General features: G+C 41.8%; 1 protein-coding gene across 4 annotated transcripts in view; it reads right to left on the bottom strand.

Moving 5' to 3' along the window:
- Positions 1-280: 280 nt before the first annotated feature.
- Positions 281-19,478, bottom strand: part of SNX31 (sorting nexin 31) — a 69,632-nt gene continuing 50,434 nt past the window's right edge. The window contains exons 6-14 of one of the 4 annotated variants that reach the window (XM_084619284.1): positions 17,371-17,461; positions 14,083-14,170; positions 9,821-9,890; positions 8,591-8,683; positions 7,638-7,841; positions 7,131-7,238; positions 5,262-5,339; positions 3,209-3,265; positions 281-1,591 (exon numbers count right to left, since the gene is read on the bottom strand). In XM_084619284.1, coding sequence (XP_084475410.1) covers positions 1,496-1,591; positions 3,209-3,265; positions 5,262-5,339; positions 7,131-7,238; positions 7,638-7,841; positions 8,591-8,683; positions 9,821-9,890; positions 14,083-14,170; positions 17,371-17,461 — 885 coding nt within the window. In that variant the 3' untranslated portion in view covers positions 281-1,495. The remainder of the gene's footprint in view (positions 1,592-3,208; positions 3,266-5,261; positions 5,340-7,130; positions 7,239-7,637; positions 7,842-8,590; positions 8,684-9,820; positions 9,891-14,082; positions 14,171-17,370; positions 17,462-19,478) is intronic. The other 3 variants (XM_084619281.1, XM_084619282.1, XM_084619283.1) reach the window with 3 other exon arrangements.

Below are 19,478 nucleotides of genomic sequence, written 5' to 3'. Positions count from 1 at the left end.
TTGTAGCTCCCAACCTGGGTCGCTCACAAACAGCATGCAGGTCACACCCTAAGTGTCTGTGTATAGATGCAGCACTTGTCCAGCAGTTCCGATCCCAGCAGCCTGACAGCAACACTCCAGTCGCACTCTGGCTTCCACCAGCCTTGGTTACTACTTCCAGGATCACCCCAACACAGTGATTTCCCCCAAAATGTATTTTCTGCACTGTCCAGCCCTTTTCTGGATAGGTCAGATAGAGGTCTGTTGCCCAATATTCAACAGTTTATTACTTCAACTGGAGTTACCAAACAGTTCAATCATAAGGATCTGCACACCATACTACAAAGCACGGACAAACACAAACACACGGTCAGAAGAATCATCCAGCCCAATTTTGCATTCAATCAGACTCCTGCAAGCTGGCACAGAAGGATTCCTGACAGTCCTCATAGTATCCACCTCACCAGCTTGTGCAAAATATTGGGATCAAAAACTGGTCAAGGATTGGCCAGGTGAAATTCGCAGGATCTGCAGTGTGCCCTAGACGCAGCCAAGGAACCTCCCTCTCAGTAGTTCTTACAACCCAGGGTGCCTCGACTGAGAAAGTTCTACCTGTAGCTTGGTCCTGTCTGAAATTAGGGACCAAGAACAGCCTTAGCATAATCGCTGGGCATGGACTCATCATTTTAGAGGTTACATTTTGAAGGACTATATATATGAACACGAAAGGACTGGTCTACACAGGGAAAGAAACCCGGAATAGCTAGTGAAAAATAGTTATTGTGCTTTAAATTCACACCCTAACTATTTTGCACTAACTTCCCCATGAATTCCCTGTGTAGACAAGTCCTAAGACCTTTAAATATGTTCTTAGGCATATCAGCAGCCAATGTAGATTCCACAGTGTGCGTTAATAGGCATAACTGATTCCCGTGCTCTTATGCCAGGAAGTACATTAACAGCTGCATTCAGCAACTACTGCAGTCTCCAGATCAGCATCAAGGGAAGCTCAGTTAGGAGCATGGAGGCATTGTAGTAGGCTTGCTGCCCTTGATAAGGAAGAGCATAAATGATCATGGCAAGGTATGTGTCCAAGGGAAATGGGTGGCCCTCCCAGATAAATCCAGAGATGGCAACACTGAGCTGCACTCAACCACAGTCACAATATTTAAACCAAAACTCTTAACTAATAAAACCTTGTATTTTAATGCAAAATAAAATTCTCCAGCTCTAACATTTCAGTAGACTTTTCTATTTTAAAAATTTCTAATTTCAGTTATAAAAATACACAAGAAATGTAAGATGTTTTTATGTTACCCTGTCTTCACTTTTTCTTCAAATTTGTAGCAAGTTCTAACTTGAGGGAGCAGTTAACTGGATCTTTAAAACTACAAGATCAAGAATGTTATAATTGTCAAGGAATTAGAAAAATGTGTAAGGTATTGTTAAATTGAAGACTATTTTAATATAATTGATACTTTGCAACATATTTTTATAGGCAGTTCTAAAGAATCTATCACAGATCTTCCTCTCTTATCTTCTCAAAAACACCGTCCTCTTTATTTGGTCTAACCAAAATCCTTTTTCTTGGTATAAAACCAGAGTGAGCTATCTGCAGAGAAACAAATACACAGTTAAATACAGTAAGAGCACACAAATTACAGTAACCACAAAAACCAACAGACATTCAGAGATAAGTATGAACATTAATGCAACTAAAAAAAAAGTTTATCAGACATTATCCTATTTTACTGATGCAGTGTATGGCACTTCTAGGTCGGCATTTAGGAGACAATTGCTCATTGGAGCAGGAAACTACTGTAAATGAGTTTTAATCATTGGAGCAATGTTTGTTTCAATGCTCTAAAGATGGGACAAATTGGGACATTTGGGGCTGCTTTTTATTGGTGTTATGCCTGAATAATAATGTCCCAATCCAGCAAATACTTACAAGTCTGTGCTTAACTTTAGTATGTGAGCAATTTTATTGAAGTTAGTGGGAATAGTCACATGCTTAAAGTTAGACATGTGGGTGTGACACTCTGTACCCCAAAGCAATACCCTGAAACCCTCATATTTACCATGGTGATATAATGATATGTTTTGTACAAAGTATGTCTTGTGAGGTATCTTTTAAAAAGTCTTAAACTGTATGTGCAGTCATTGTATGTGGAATTATGAAGTTTTGCTATATGTATGTTACTGAAATATGTTATGAAGTTGGAGACACCCACAACCAGTCTACATCTTAGCAAAGAACAGCATGGAGTTTCCTTCCGTGCAGACTGCCTGTCACCTTGCTCCCAGCTGTAAACACTTAAAGTGGGGGACAGGACTATAAAAAGAAGTGGCAGACACCCCTTCTCTCTCTCCCTGTGTATCTCTGGTTGCACATCAGACGACAAAGGAAAACAGCCATTGGACTAGGGTGGGAAGGGAGAGGCCTGACCTGAGAGTTTGGCCAGTAATCTGCTGGAGCATATGGTGACAAACTTTGCTTGAATCTAATATAGTTTGTTAAGTTAGGCACCAGTAAGCAGTTTCTCATTATTTTTCTTGTAACCATTTCTGACTTTTATACCTTATTACTTATACTCACTTAAAATCTCTTTGTAGTGAATAAGCTTGTTTTATTTTATCTAATACAGTTGTTTAAGTTGAAGTGTTTGGATAATTATTTAAAATGATAAACTGGCATATTATTTCCTTAAAGGAATGAGACACTTAATATATTTGTGCTATCCAGGAGGGGGCTGGGCAGTACAAGACCTACGTTTTGGAGGGAAGATCTTGCACTGGGGAATTGTTCGGGTCACCCTGCAGCATAACTATAGCTACTAAGAGCCAAGGTGTGGCTGGCTGGCTGCAGAACACACAGCCAGAGCTGGGAGTGACTTACATGCTGGAGGCTATTTGTGAGCAGTCCAGGTTGGAGGCTACAGCAGCAAAGCACTACAACGGGCACCCCAAGGCAGAGATGACAACTACTCGGGGCTTGTCTTCTCTGTGCTGTGCTGCTGTAGCACTTTAGTGAAGATGCTCCCATGCCAAAGCGAGGACTTCTCCTGTTGGCGTAGTTAATCCACCTCTCCGAGAGGCGGGAGCTATGTCAACAGGAGAAGGGTGGATTTTTCACACCCCTGAGCAACGTAGTTATACTGATATTAGTCTGTAGTGTAGACCTGGCCTCAGTCTGGATTCTACTCTGGTATGTCACTCACTCACTGACCTGACTTTGTTGGACGCTGGATTTTTTACTCTTCAGGGACTCAGGCATCTCAATCTGCTACACAGAGTAATTAAATTTAAAACACAGTAAACTCAAAGAAAGCAAGTATACAGACACCACATTGGGCCTGGCCCAGTTTCCATTGAATCCAATGGGAGCAGGAGCAGGCATTAGTTCATTTATTGACACTTTCTTAATCTGGTTCAAAGTCACCAGAGCTACTAAATAGTAGTACCAGCAGCAGCTGAAAATTAGCCATCACTGCAACATTTAAAATGTTAGCATATCTCTACTACAAATAATTTAGGGCTTAAAGATTAAATCAGTTTCAAAATTGGTCTCCATCTCCAATTACCCAATGTTTAATTATTAATTGCTTAAAACGGAACATAGAAGTCATTTGTTGCCTTCCTGTCCATTTTAATGAGCATGGTGATATCATAATCCAAGTACTAACCCAGCAGCACACATGCATTCTCTTCCTGTCACTTCTTAAAGAAAAAGAATTGAACATAACAGCTGTTCTACAATACCGTTAAATTTCAGGAAGTCAGCAAAGGTATTGACATTTATCACTCAGTCACTATAGCTAAGACCGCCACAGAAACACGTCTTGTGGGATAAGTATAAAATTAAAGATTAATTTGGTCAAGGATATGTATATGTGCTGTAAAGAAGGCCAGAATCAGCAAGTAAAAGAAGTCCATGAGAATAAGTAGTATTAGCTGTAGTGTGGGAAGGATGTATGGTTCCAAAAGTAACTAAGAAAATAAAGAGCTCCAGTAACAAGACAAAGAAAAACTGTCTTAAAAGAAATAAGCCCCAACCTTCCCATCGTTGCCAGTAAGCAAGGAATGCGGAGACAAGATAAGAAAGGAAAGGCCTTGGGAAGAAAGAAGGCTGTAAGTCTTATCTGGATTAAGACTGGAAATAAGGGTGAACTGTCTCAAATTTGTTTTTAGGAGAAGTCAGTAATGGCAAGGACATCACTTGTTTGTTAAAGGATATAAAAAGTAAACTCTTAAAGGATTCATTGCTAATACCTGCCTGACCACATTGGAGCCAACCAATATGGGTCTAATCACTCCTGGGTTTAGCCCATTTGAAAATATCTTAATCATATGCTTATAAATGTTTTGTTACTGTTTGGATGTAGTAAATTGCTTATTAGTTAGGCATATATAGGCATATAAAGGCATCTTTATAGCAACTGCATCAATTACCGTTTGGCCTTTGGTTTTTGGTGCTATCCCATATTAATAATTACAAATATTATTAATAAATCTAACACCTATAAAAGAAGTTCCTTTTTAAATTTAAAGAGACATTCAACGGTAACAGGGAACTGACTATTAGTCTTTCCACTTTTTAAGTTTAATAAATTTCTCTCTTTTTAAAAAAAGGCCCTCTCTGTCTCAGTGTGAATTTTTCAAAAATCCAGACTGATCACTGCAAACATGGTGAACAAAATGTCTTAGCAGAAAACAAAAATTCAGACAGGACCTGAATCTAGCAAGTGAAGGGAGATATACAAGAGTTAAAAGATAAGTGTGCTTTGTCATATGTGATAAAAGTTAAAAGCTAGAGGGGGATGGAGAAAGACTAATATTAAACACCATTACAATAAAAGGTCATCTTTGAAATCCAGATCACACAATATGTTTTGACAGGTTTCAGAGTAGCAACTGTGTTAGTCTGTATTCGCAAAAAGAAAAGGAGTACTTGTGGCACCTTAGAGACTAACCAATTTATTTGAGCATCAGCTTTCGTGAGCTATAGCTCACTTCATCGGATGAAGGTGCCACAAGTCCTTTTCTTTTTACAATATTTTTTGTGACATTTCCACCACCTTGTCAATTCCATCTACAGTAAAAATACTGGAAACTGCAAGAGCCTTTTCTACACTGTGGATGCCACTGATGCAGCTGAATTGATGGTAGCAGCAATGGGAATTTCATTCCCATAAAAATTCCCAAGCATAGACAAATGAGAGTCACTGGTCAGCTGCCATATATTTGGGCACCAAGAGATGCAGATAGATAGCTTTGCTCACCATTTCTTTGTCTCCTTTGGTTGTCTTCATCAGCTGTTCTGATATTATCTTTTTTAGGCAGCTACTCAGTAGAAATGCCTACATAGATAAACAGAATATATTCTAGTTTCTTTTGTTAAAGATTTACTCAACCTTATTTCCCCTTCCACTTTTCCTGGTAACTACTGAACTATTTCTTACCTAATCTGGTTAATTTTACCATGTGTTTAAAACATTTATGATCATCGAATTAGTTGTAATCCAATCTCACTGTGACTAAACCCGGACACCACCACTTAGAAAATGTCGGTGTCTTTATTGTGGGTTCTGTACCGCAAGTTATTCTCTTATAATTACTCCCATTTTGTGCCGCTAAGGCAGCTGAACTACATTAAAGGCTGGTTTAGGCAAATTGCACTGGTAATGACAATACCAAATTAAGTATCGACCATACTTCTAATATACCTTAGACTCAAGTTTCAGAAGTGCTGAGAACTCAAAACTTCAACGGAAATAAATGGGAGCGGCAAGTGCTCAGCACCTTCAGATTCCCTTGTGTCTACATGCAAAAGCTGTTGCAACAATGCAAATGTTGACAGTGTGTTGCAATTGCGTGAAGCCAGTCTCACCGCCATTGCGCACTGCATGGTTACAGTGGTAGTGTGAACTTAAAGCAGTGGGCATGGCAGCACCACCAGTTCTATTGGGGCCAGATGCTAAGCCCATCAAAGTCTATGGGAGTCTTTCCATTGACTTCAGTGGGCTTTAGATCAAGCCCTGGGGTCCTCCCAGCACCTTTTCAGGCTATATTTTCTTCTTCTCACTTTTGAAGAAAGGGAAGCAGTTTTCCTACTTACAGGAGCCTAGGGACAGCTCTAGTTAACAAATTCAGGAGGAAAATTAACAATGAGGGAATTTCAGTTTGGCTGCTCTCTTCCCATAACAGTGACCAAAGTGGTAAGCCTCTTGGCTTGTGAATATGGGGATGATTCATGTTCTTTTAAAACTCTGAGTAGCAGCAAAATAATGAGCTGCTACATAAGTGGGTGGACAATACAGAGTCATATTGGAATGCAGAAATAATGCGTGAAAAATTAAACATTCTGATTTCACTTGTAAGTTCTTAACTGCTATTAATTTTGGTAGGTTTTGGGTGGGGGGGAAGGAAAGGGAGGAGAGAGGAGGAGAAAGAAGAACACACCACATTCCCTTTGTCCCCCCCCCCTTTTTTTTTAAAAGCCAAGTACTAGGGATGGGCCGTACCAAGACCCCCAGATTCAACACCCCCCCGCAAAATCTGGGTTCTTTCATATCCAGCTCTGAGTTTTGCAGCTGTAGTGCATAACTGTATATTGGCTACTTCTCTTTCTGAACACCTTTTTCTTTGAACCAGAGACCTGATGGGTAGGGTGGGACACTATTGAAATACTGTGGAAAAAGGGATTTTTAAAAATTGTTATGATTTACAATATGCTTGTGTAGATTTATATCTACCATATACCTATTTTGTATTTAACATAGTCTTGAGTGGAATATTCATGTGCATCATCTACCACGTGGAAGATAGGGTCTAGTCATTAAGCATTTCCACCACAATAAAATTTGTGACTATCCACTGGGCTAGTAAATAAAAAAAGAAGACTAACACCTCTGCATACCATGCCAGGCTTGCAGCCCAGTGCAGGGCAATTTCTCTTGCCAACCTCAACCCTCTCTCTGGGGAGAAGTATTTGAGCTCCCATGTAAGTCTGTCGTTAGACTGAACGGGCAGAGACACAGCAGTTGTCCAGTTATAGGAGCCACACAAGCACTGAAGAGTAAATTCCAGCTCCATTGGCTAGCAGCCTACATTTCACCAAAGGCCTTTTTCTTTACTGCCCTGATGCTAACCTGTTTTGTGTAAAAGACGATCCATCTCCATGAGTCCGAATCATTGTACTCAAACCTGAGCTCTAGGGTCTGCTCATGTCCTTGGTCTTTTGGCTGTGTAATAGCGCCCTGAAGAGGAAGAGAAGAAACTACCACAAAGAGGTATTAACTCAGAATCAGGGCTGGACTCTCCAGTCAGCCAGGTTCAGTTTGTGTGGCTTACAGGGCAAAAGTGAATTTGAAGCAGATGGAGATCTGTACTGGAAGAGTCTCCCTGCGAAGGGTGAAATCTCCGGGAACATAAAGTTGACTCAGGTGGCTCTGCTACCTCGTGCCAGTCCCGCTGTTCCACTCCACCTTCTAGCTTAAAGGAAGACAGCTGAAGGTACGTACGCCGGGGCAAGGTATCTGAGTATTAGGGAGCTCTGACCAGCTCCCTGACAGCCTTAATCTCACATAGGAAAAAAGTCATTTTGAATTAAATGTGTTGAAATATTTGGAGAGGTGCAATGTCAACAAGGTACTTACTAGAAAAGTGACCTGCCAGCACCTCACCCTGTTGATCTTGAAGCTGACTTCTTTGGTCTGGTTACTAGGTAACTTTATGCAGCAGCTGATCTCATTATTTCCTACATGAACAGCAGCAGAACAGCCTACTTCTGGATAGTCACAGGTGCAGGGATCAAGCTGTATGTATCCATAGTGCTGCACTTCCTGAACCAGCTCTAGAAACTGCACCAGAAACACAGAATCAGAAAGTGATGAAAAATAGTGTTCTACATGATCTTCTGTACAGAGGCAGTTGTGATCTAGTAACTAAGCAAGGCACAAAGAACCAAGACCCGATTTCTAATCCCAGCTCTACCAAGTCACTGTGGCCTTTAAGTCACCTATAGACCTGGAAAAGATTTTCCATCTGAATTTTTTTTTTTTCGCTAAAAATGCAGATTCGGCAACATCAAGCCATCTTGTGAATTGGTGTAAAATTCACCAAATTGTTTCAGTCAAACCCCCTCCCCATCTGAAACAATGGAAATGTTTTATTCTGACATTTTTTAAATTAAACTCATTTTTTTTGCTTCAGAAAAACTTTGTTTAGAAATTTCCTTCACTTTTATTAAACATTAATAGTGTTTAATAATGCTCATAAATTAAACATTTTGTTTTGGAGTGAATTAAATTTTTAACCCAAAAAATTTTCTTCAATTTTTTGGAATTGCAGTGAACCAAAAAAATCCATTATTCACCCAGCTCTAGTCATCTGGTGTCTCTGTAGCTCAGTTTATCTGTAAAATGGGTCTGAAAGTCACACAGGGAGAGAGAGAGAAGGGATAAATACAGAACATTATGATGCCATTTTTACAGAGTCACTTTTTAGAGAAAAACCAAATTAAATATATGTGGGGGCTGCAGCCTCAAGGGTCTTCATCCTGAAATATATTCTTTCAATAGATTTATATCATTTTAAAAGAGCACTTTACCTTCATTTTGTTTGCTGCTTTTTGTAGCAATTCCAGTTTCTGCAACTGTCCATCTGTGGGTTTGACCCAATTCTTCTCAATTTCCTGTAGTGCCTTATTTAGAAAAGTTAGTAAATTTTAACTAAAAAAAAAAAAAGGGGTGGGGGAGAGAGAGTATTTCCATCTGCTCTTTACTGTGCGTGTGGGGAAGATATCCCAACATCTTTTAAAACACGCGCTCAGAATTTTGGACAGCTTCACACAACTTTTAATTTATTCAACCCTCAGTCCCTGCACCAAAATGGTTTCCAATTCAGCGTTGCCCAACATACCTGCAAGCCCCTGACCTCTGGCTATGAAAAGCGGTATCTATTGTTACTCTGTCAACCTGCTGGTTTACTTGTTCAGAATATGGTTCCAGTACACAGAGGAAATGTAACAACTCATGGAATGATAGGTCACAACTACCAATTTTAAAAATAAAATGAGCAAGCAAAAATGGTAATTAATCATGACACTGAAGGACCTCCCAGCACAATATAGTGGTAAGGACACTGGAGCCCTGTCTACACTACAGTCTCCACCAATACTATCACGGGTGAAGCTGCACAGAGGGTGAATTACAACCATGAAATTTGCTAACAGAGATTGATTAAGACGATGCACGTGCCAGGTTTGAAGCCTTTTGAGTTGAGTTCTCAATAGAGAAAGGAGGAGTGTAAAAGTTATTATGGATATTTATTTTTTTCTACCTTCAGATAAAACAGAAGAAGCCTAGTGGAGTTTTATGAAATCTTCCAAAATAACTACCAGGAGACATTTAATCCTTAACCGATAATATTTTTTTGGAGAAAACGGTACGTAGAGGTAGTATTCAGTATGGAAGTGTAATCTCAGCCTTAAACCACTAGCACACAATAGCACTGACGTATATTGTCATTGAGAAGCAAACGGACCAGGATCTAAATACATCCCCTTTATGCATGGAATAATTACTTACACTAAACAGAATTTGCAAACTAGACAGTGTTATTTGTACATGAAAAATTCTCATAGAACAAGTTCATCCATAGTTATTTCTTTTGTTTTTAAATCATAAAAAAAAGAAAAATACAAGATAGAAGTACCTGTCCATACTTAATATTCAGATAACTTGCACTATTTAAAAACATAGTGCGTACATTATTAGAATGGGAGACACATTTTGGCAATTAGCTTTTAGAAGTATCAGGAGTTTTCTTCTTTTGTTACCTGCATATAGAGTAAGTTCACTGAAGCTCTACAGTCCATTAACATGTTATCAAGAGAGGGATCCATATACCTGACAAATGCAAAAATATTAAAAGTTACATTTCTAAGCACAACAATTAGCATTTCCACTCAGCAATAAATATGCACTTGGGAGTACAACCGAACAGTAATAGACACAGAAAGATCCTATTACTCACGAAGTAATAAAAGACAGCAATACGTCACACCTTTGAAATTACACATCTGTCAAGTATGTAAAAAAATTACTCTTTACAGCATTGTAGCAAATAGACTGCGGTATGAAATAAATTAAATTGCTCATCTGCTATTATCACAGTAATATGGAAAACAATGATTTAGAATCCAAGTGTTAAAAAACTCCATTAAATATTTCTCTTGCATGTGTCTAAAACCTAGGGCTTACCTACATGGGGAAGTTTAGTGGCAGAACTAAACCAGTACAGTTATACTGCTATAACTTCCTGTGTGGACACACTTATTCCAGTCTGAGTGCCTTTTTGTGATTTAGTTTACGCTACTTCCAAATACACATACGCTAAACCACAAAAAGGCACTCAGACTGGAATAAAAGTGTCCACACAGGAAGTTATAGCAGTATAACTGTACTGGTATACAGGGCCGTCCCTAGCAATTCTGGGGCCCTACGCAGCCTCCCCCCGCACGTGGCGGGGAGGCAGCCTCTGCGGGGGAGGGGAGGGGAGCGGGGGGGCTGGCCCCAGGGCTCTGCGGGGGGGGGGGTCCAGGCCTCCACGGGGGGGGGCAGGGCTGGCTTGGGGGGAAACCACCCACCAGCACTCGCTGCCGGTGCGGCTGGAGCCAGGTTGCTGCACTTCCTGCTGCCGGTGAGTGCAGGCCCAGCCCTGCTGCATTCCTCAAGGGAGTGGGGGTGGGGCTGAGGCAGAGCATGGGTGGAAAGAGGCGGGGCTGGGGCGGGATGGGAAGAGGTAGAACAGGGGCTGGGGCGGCACACAGCTACACAGGGCACCAGAAAATTTGGTGCCCCAAATATCCTGGTGCCCTACGCAGCTGCATAGTTTGCATATGGGTAAGGACGGCCCTGCTGGTATAGTTCTGCTACTAAATTTCCCCACGTAGGTAAGCCCTTATAAACTGGAGAACTTAACAGAAGGGCTTAGGTATGCCAAGCTTCAGTCCAGTTAAATTTAAAATTGACAAGTTACAAGTGTCTGAAAGTATTTTTATATAGCTTAGTGACAGACACTTAAGCATAATGGCACTGCTATAATTCAGGTCTTTTGTGATCTAATATTTATCAATGAGATCTTTAAAGAAAATCTCCAAAAACAACCCCTCTATCTCCTGCACACACTGCAACTTGCAGCTCAGAACCCCCGCCCCTCCCATTTTTCTTTTAGAAGATACAATGCCTCATATAAAAACAAAACAAAACAAAAACAAACATTAACTAAAGCAAAGAAAATAAGTATAAAAGGTTTCCTTTACTGGTGGCTTTGGAAAAAAAAACTAACACCCAACAAACCACAGAACACACCTGAATCTATAGATTTTGAAAGTGTTCAAGAGTAATTGGCTGATCGCAGTAGTGAACATTCCATCAACAACTGTTAAAGTCTCATCGGTGACTTTAATTTTCCTAATATCTGCTGGGAGAGCAATACAGCAGTGCATAGACAATCCAGGAAGTTTTTGGAAAGCGTAGGGGACAATTTCCTGGCACAAGTGCTAGAGGAGCTAACTAGGGGGGGCGCTTTTCTTGACCTGCTGCTCACAAACTGGGTAGAATTAGTGGGGGAAGCAAAAGTGGATGGGAATCTGGGAGGCAGTGACCATGAGTTGGTTGAGTTCAGGATCCTGACGCAGGGAAGAAAGGTAAGCAGCAGGATACGGACCCTGGACTTCAGGAAAGCAGACTTCGACTCCCTCAGGGAACGGATGGCCAGGATCCCCTGGGGGACTAACATGAAGGGGAAAGGAGTCCAGGAGAGCTGGCTGTATTTCAAGGAATCCCTGTTGAGGTTACAGGGACAAACCATCCCGATGAGTCGAAAGAATAGTAAATATGGCAGGCGACCAGCTTGGCTTAATGGTGAAATCCTAGCGGATCTTAAACAGAAAAAAGAAGCTTACAAGAAGTGGAAGGTTGGACATATGACCAGGGAAGAGTATAAAAATATTGCTCGGGCATGTAGGAATGATATCAGGAGGGCCAAATCGCACCTGGAGCTGCAGCTAGCAAGAGATGTCAAGAGTAACAAGAAGGGTTTCTTCAGGTATGCTGGCAACAAGAAGAAAGCCAAGGAAAGTGTGGGCCCCTTACTGAATGAGGGAGGCAACCTAGTGACAGAGGATGTGGAAAAAGCTTATGTACTCAATGCTTTTTTTGCCTCTGTCTTCACTAACAAGGTCAGCTCCCAGACTGCTGCGCTGGGCACACAAAATGGGGAAGAGATGGCCAGCCCTCTGTGGAGATAGAGGTGGTTAGGGACTATTTAGAAAAGCTGGACGTGCACAAGTCCATGGGGCCGGACTAGTTGCATCCGAGAGTGCTGAAGGAATTGGCGGCTGTGATTGCAGAGCCATTGGCCATTATCTTTGAAAACTCGTGGCGAACGGGGGAAGTCCCGGATGACTGGAAAAAGGCTAATGTAGTGCCAATCTTTAAAAAAGGGAAGAAGGAGGATCCTGGGAACTACAGGCCAGTCAGCCTCACCTCAGTCCCTGGAAAAATAATGGAGCAGGTCCTCAAAGAATCAATCCTGAAGCACTTGCATGAGAGGAAAGTGATCAGGAACAGCCAGCATGGATTCACCAAGGGAAGGTCATGCCTGACTAATCTAATCGCCTTTTATGATGAGATTACTGGTTCTGTGGATGAAGGGAAACCAGTGGATGTATTGTTTCTTGACTTTAGCAAAGCTTTTGACACGGTCTCCCACAGTATTCTTGTCAGCAAGTTAAAGAAGTATGGGCTGGATGAATGCACTATAAGGTGGGTAGAAAGCTGGCTAGATTGTCGGACTCAATGGGTAGTGACCAATGGCTCCATGTCTAGTTGGCAGCCGGTGTCAAGTGGAGTGCCCCAGGGGTCGGTCCTGGGGCCGGTTTTGTTCAATATCTTCATAAATGATCTGGAGGATGGTGTAGATTGCACTCTCAGCAAATTTGCGGATGATACTAAACTGGGAGGAGTGGTAGATACACTGGAGGGGAGGGATAGGATACAGAAGGACCTAGACAAATTGGAGGATTGGGCCAAAAGAAATCTGATGAGGTTCAATAAGGATAAGTGCAGGGTCCTGCACTTAGGACGGAAGAATCCAATGCACCGCTACAGACTAGGGGCCGAATGGCTAGGCAGCAGTTCTGCGGAAAAGGACCTAGGGGTGACAGTGGACGAGAAGCTGGATATGAGTCAGCAGTGTGCCCTTGTTGCCAAGAAGGCCAATGGCATTTTGGGATGTATAAGTAGGGGCATAGCGAGCAGATCGAGGGACGTGATCGTCCCCCTCTATTCGACATTGGTGAGGCCTCATCTGGAGTACTGTGTCCAGTTTTGGGCCCCCACTACAAGAAGGATGTGGATAAATTGGAGAGAGTCCAGCGAAGGGCAATAAAAATGATTAGGGGTCTAGAACACATGACTTATGAGGAGAGGCTGAGGGAGCTGGGATTGTTTAGTCTGCAGAAGAGAAGAATGAGGGGGGATTTGATAGCTGCTTTCAACTACCTGAAAGGGGGTTTCAAAGAGGATGGCTCTAGACTGTTCTCAATGGTAGCAGATGACAGAACGAGGAGTAATGGTCTCAAGTTGCAGTAGGGGAGGTTTAGATTGGATATTAGGAAAAACTTTTTCATTATGAGGGTGGTGAAACACTGGAATGTGTTACCTAGGGAGGTGGTAGAATCTCCTTCCTTAGAGGTTTTTAAAGGTCAGGCTTGACAAAGCCCTGGCTGGGATGATTTAACTGGGAATTGGTCCTGCTTTGAGCAGGGGGTTGGACTAGATGACCTTCTGGGGTCCCTTCCAACCCTGATATTCTATGATTCTATGACCATATACACTGCTCAGTTCCAAAATTATACTGAGCGGTCCAGAGACCAGCAGTTAGGAACCATTATATTCCTTAAAAAAAAAAATCAGCTTTATATGTTAGGCTTTCAGGCCAAACACACAGAATTTAAGTTGTGAGGATTCTCTTCTCTAGTACATTTATAAATTTAATTTAATCTTCCAAATTTCTCTTCAGCTTCCAGCTCACCATTTTCTGATCCCAATCGTACAGTCTGACTCTTTCATACTCTGAAGACTCACGTAGGGAAGTTCAAATTCTGCCACTTTTTTCACCACTGGGGGCAGGGTGGGTGGGGAAAAAAAAAAAGAAGAGACAAATAAGCCTGGTTGGTTGAAACCCCACTGAAGCAGCAGAACGGCTATTTTAGTATTTCAGTAAGTGCTCCAATTCAACACATGTTATATAAAAAAAAGAGGACATCACAAAAACAAATTATAAAAAATGGTAAGTGACAGTCATGTTGTTTAGACACTCCCCACCCCAACCCCTTTACCTAATCTTTAAGGAGCAATATATTAGTGTCTCCTTATTCTACTTTATATTAATGCAAGGAGCGCAAGTAAGGAGCACTAAACTGAGAAATCCAGGAAAGGAGATTTAAGTTAGTAATCTCAAATAATGCTGAGCACTTACGGGGCAGCTGCAAATATGGGAGGCAAAAGAAATGTTTTGTGATTCGGATATACACTAATAGGGTTGTGGCTCTTTAAGTTATTCATTGCTTGAATGAAACAGAAGACAAACACACTATGACTAAGGTGCAATAAGGAATACAAGTCACCTTAGAGGTGACTGCTTTCAATAAGTTTTCCAAACATAAAATTAAGGGCCTGATCCTGCAAGTGCTTACTCCTGTGCTTAGTCCCCAACTCAGCAACATAATTAAACATGTGTAACTTTAAGCATGCGAGTATTTAGGTGTTTCCTTAAGGTGGTTTGACTCTGGGGGTTATGCTGCAGCTTGGCAGGTTTTATCGTCCACCACTGATTGACGTACGTGTGTGTGTGCGCGTGTGTGTGTGCACATATGTAAGCAGTTTGTACACATACTTGGATAACTCAATATGTCCATTTTTATAAAGTTTTAAAGTAAATAAAATTGCAATATGTGGAAAATGTATTCCAATATGCTATGTATTTTTATACTACAACACAATTTAGAGAAGTTCATTTCTGAATATGGCAAATAGGATATAAATAAATAACTATAAAACACATCTTACCTAGATGTGTTTTATAGTTAAGTGTAAGATTCCAGGATTGCCTCTGGCTGTGTCTCACATTGAAGCCTAGAACTTCTGCTGAGTCAGTGTGAAGCAATGGAAACAACTACAAGCCTGGCTGAGAGCAATTTTTGTTCAGAATGTCAACAGGTTGGTATGTGTGGTCTGTTACTGTCCAATTTTTAAGTTCTCAGCCACTTGGACTTTATGAATTACACTAGTGAAACAGTAAGGCGTGTCTCCATGCCATTGTTACACCCTTAATCGAAAGGCTCTGCTTTTCGGTATAAACATTGTTTATTCTAGGAATACAAAACCTTTTGCTTTAGGAGTTTCTTGCAGACAGATCTCCTCAGAGCCCAGCTACAAACAGCCTCCTCGTGCATCAGCACATATTCTGAACACTCCAGGCTAGGGTTGGGAAAACTTTTTGGCCCAAGGGCCACATCTGGCTATGGAAATTGTACACCGGGCCATGAATGCTCCCAAAATTGGGGTTGGGGTACGGGAGCAGGTGAGGGCTCTGGCTGAGGGTGCAGGCTCCACGGTGGGGCCAGAAACGAGGAGTTCAGGGTGTGGGAGGGAGCTCTGGGCTGGGGCATGGACGGTAGGGTGTGTGTGGGGGGGTTAGGGCTCCAAGCTGGGGGATGAGGGGTTTGGGGTGCAGGAGTGTGTTCTAGACTGGGACTGAGGGATTCAGAGGGTGGAAGGGTGATCAGGGCTGGGGCAGGAGGTTGGGGCACGGGGGGAGTGAGGGCTCCGGCTGAGGGTGCAGCCTCTGGGCTGGTGATGAGGGGTTTCTATCACCATAACAAATATATACACAACAAATATTTTTATATTTAGTAATTTTGAATATGACTTTATAAAACATCATCTATTCCAGGGACCTCATATTGTGTCAAGAGTCCTAGATCATTGTAATATCAGAGGTAATTAGACAAATCACCACCCTAACTCTACAGCTAATTTGCATGCAACAATTTCATTGGTTGTATGAGGGAAGATCGGTTACTTGGCCCAACTGCCACACATGCAATAGCACAGACTTTCAGCTACTACTCATGTAGTAAAAGCTGGGGATTCCACATTCAGCATCACATTCATCCTTCCACATCCATAAAAGCAAGACCTAGTTAAGACAGAGAAATGATAAATAAAATAACCATATGTAGTGAATCTTAGCAGCGATAGTTGCACTACAAATCCATCAAGGGATTGAATACCTGTCATGACCCTAACACCCAGAAATCTTTCAGCCTTAATTTTACATATATTTTTAAAAAAATAAAATCTAGATCACTGTAAAAGGTACTTCTACAGCACTTTTTTTGTCTATGGACCTGAAAATACTTCCAGGAGAGTATCATCATCACTATTTTGCAGTCTGGAAAACTGAGGCAGAGAGAGGTTAAGTGACTTGTCCAAGGCCACACAGAATCACTAACAGAGTCAGGTATCAAATTCAAGGGTGAAATCCTGACCCCACTGAAGTCAACAAGAGTTTCACCACTTACTTCAATGGGGCCAAGATTTCAACCCAGATTTGAGTCCCAGTCCTGGGTTCTGTCCACTAGATTACAGCTGCCCAAACGGAGGGAGGGGTAGAAGGCATATATGTATCACCAACCCATATTGGACAAAAAAACACAGTACTCCAAGAGACTTCTACATTTTGTGAGCACAGAGAATCACACCCTAGATTTAGGGCACATCTAGTTCCATCACTGTTATGACCTTTCTATGTTTATCAATTAAAAAGTGAAAGAGTGGAATATGAGGGCATAAACAAAAGCAAATTAGGGACTTCATTTTACAAAGGGGATAGATGGGGAAATCTTCCAACTGTTCAGATCTGAGTTTGAGATTATATAAACAGTTTTTATTTCAAAGTATAACCATATGCAGAGAAGCCTGAAATAAAGCCAACCTCGCTCAATATTTACCAAAACAACCCACACAATAGTTACCAAGTTACTATATGCCTTGTAAATTAAATGCAATGCAAACTGTGCTTATAGGCAAAGTCCACTATGCTATAGATAACCCCAACCCACCTGTGATCCTCTGTGCCCCTCATGATTGCTGGGCTACATATAGAGATTGATGAACTTCCAGTCTTTGAGCTAACAGAAATGGGTCTTTTAGCTCAAGCATCATAGATTCATGCTTTTAGATCCAGAGGTCCGATCCCCACTGGCAATGACCCACCCAAGGGTGCGTTATGTGACACATACTGCATATGGCTTACCAGAGAGAACTCCATTGCTGTGATCTTGAATAAAAAATAAGCTAAAATATCCTATTAATTCTCTTGACAGCCCCATCTTGTATGAGACAACCTTAAAAACAAAGAATGAAAAAGAAGGTCACCTATACATCCGAACATGAATTTATACAAGGTCTGGTCACTGGCCATTAATGCAGCTTCAAAATTGTTTTTTTTAAATTGTTCCTTTATCCCTCTAGGCAGAAGCAGCTGTTAAGATCTAAATTTCAACCCTCCACAGTCTTGCTAATGGCAACACATGAGAAAGAAAGACCTACCCAGCTTGACTCTTAGAAGCAGATTCCGTTTTGCTATGGCCGCTTTACATCATTTGGGTGGCATAAAGGGGCCTTAAAGGGGGAACAGCCCCCAGCTCCACTGGCAAAGAATGTAGGAACAGCCCTGTGCCAGCCCTGCCCCCCAACCTCAAGTGCAGGACATGTGACGAGGAAGGGGTGGGGCAGGGAGAGGAATGGAAAGTGTAGGATGGAAGAGGAGCTGAAAACACTCCACTCTGCCTATTTTCTGCTTCAGGCATTGGAAATCAGAGCTTAACTTAAAGCTGCCAAAGCCTACCCCCACCATTCCCGCACTCGATGGGTACCACAGAACCTCCTGGACTCACAGGGAAAAGAGTAAAAAAAGGTGTCCCTTTTACTTATGAGCAGCCCATTTGATCAGGAAGTCATTGAGATGCAACAGTGGAGAGGCAAGGACATGGAAAAGCTTTCACCAGGAAAACAATTTCTCCATAGTCCAGTTGCTGGGTGTGTGAGTTGGCGTAAGAATTACAGTGGGAGAAGCAGGACTTTGTTTGGTCTGAACACAAGGTGGAAGTACAAGTTTTCAGAGTGCCTTTAGAAGGTACCAATTCCGCAAACACTTCCAGTTGAGAGACAGCTGGAGCATAAAATCACTTCCCCCAATCCTCATTTAGAGCACTAGAATAAATGTTCAGAGGGCCAGGCAAAAAAGACCCTGACCAGGACTAACTTTCACCTCACATGTTCTTGAACCAAAATCCCATTAACTTGCTACCTGAAATTGCAAGGTGGCACTACAGAGTGTCAGAAACTCATCACTTAGTACAGCATCTCACAGTGATCCAAATGAAGCACCTGCTTCTATTCAACACACTTCTCAGAGATACCCAATGTGAAACACTCAGTCAGTATTGAGCTTAATTTTCTAATTCTTGGATCAAGGCATACCCCAGTATACATTACTCCAAACCGCTGTGGACTGTATACTAGTAATTGGGAAGCTACTGGGGGAATGTGGTGAGACAAATATATAATGAGGAAAGCTCACACATGCCCCTAAGCCTGTCCCACGCTAAAGGGAACCAAAGAACAGGCAGCATTTACAGTGTCAATGAATTATCAGAATCATTGCTGTTTGCCTATAGTGACGTAAGTGTACATGGCACTTTATTGTGAAGTGTACCCAAAGTACTATCGCAGAAAGAGTGGCACCAGCCTGAAGAGGATCTGGCCCTTAAACAGGACAGACAAGGGCATCAGAACAATAAGCACGAGTGCTTAGATAGCAAGATATTTTTATGGAGAGATGGGATTGAAGATGCCAGTGACAAAGCAGGAAGCTACCGTCATGCTGATATAAATCTGAAGGGTATGTGCTTTCTGGATTAACTGATTTTCTTGTTCGCCTTTTTTTTTTGGCAACTAAGCAGTGAAAAGCTCCAGAGGTAGAAAGAGGCTTAACAAACTTGAACACAATGCTGTTCAAAGGGGTAGGGGAAATCATTGTAGGAGGCCGTGTGGAATTCATTTCACTCACATGATACAGAACTGCTAGAATGGTGTTGTGTGGCCAGGCTGAACCACTGGGCCAAACTAGCTGTTAATGAAAAGAAACTAAAGCGAGAGAAATCTTTACACAAGGCAAAGCAGCTGCTCAGCTGCAGAGTGCTTTACTTAAGAAACATGATCTGGCCAGTATTTGGGCAGTTCTCTGTGCTATATCAGGGACTTTGCTTGGAGAAGAGATTTCGTGCTCTCAATTCTTGGACCCATGATGAACAGGGATATTAGAGGCAATGATAATATGTGTGGCGAAGATGGTGGAGA

The sequence above is a fragment of the Lepidochelys olivacea genome, assembly GCF_965140295.1.
Source record: "Lepidochelys olivacea isolate rLepOli2 genome assembly, chromosome: 2".
NCBI lineage: Eukaryota > Metazoa > Chordata > Testudines > Cheloniidae > Lepidochelys > Lepidochelys olivacea.
Note: the sequence above shows the minus strand (reverse complement) of the source record. Positions and strands in the feature narration are given on the sequence as shown.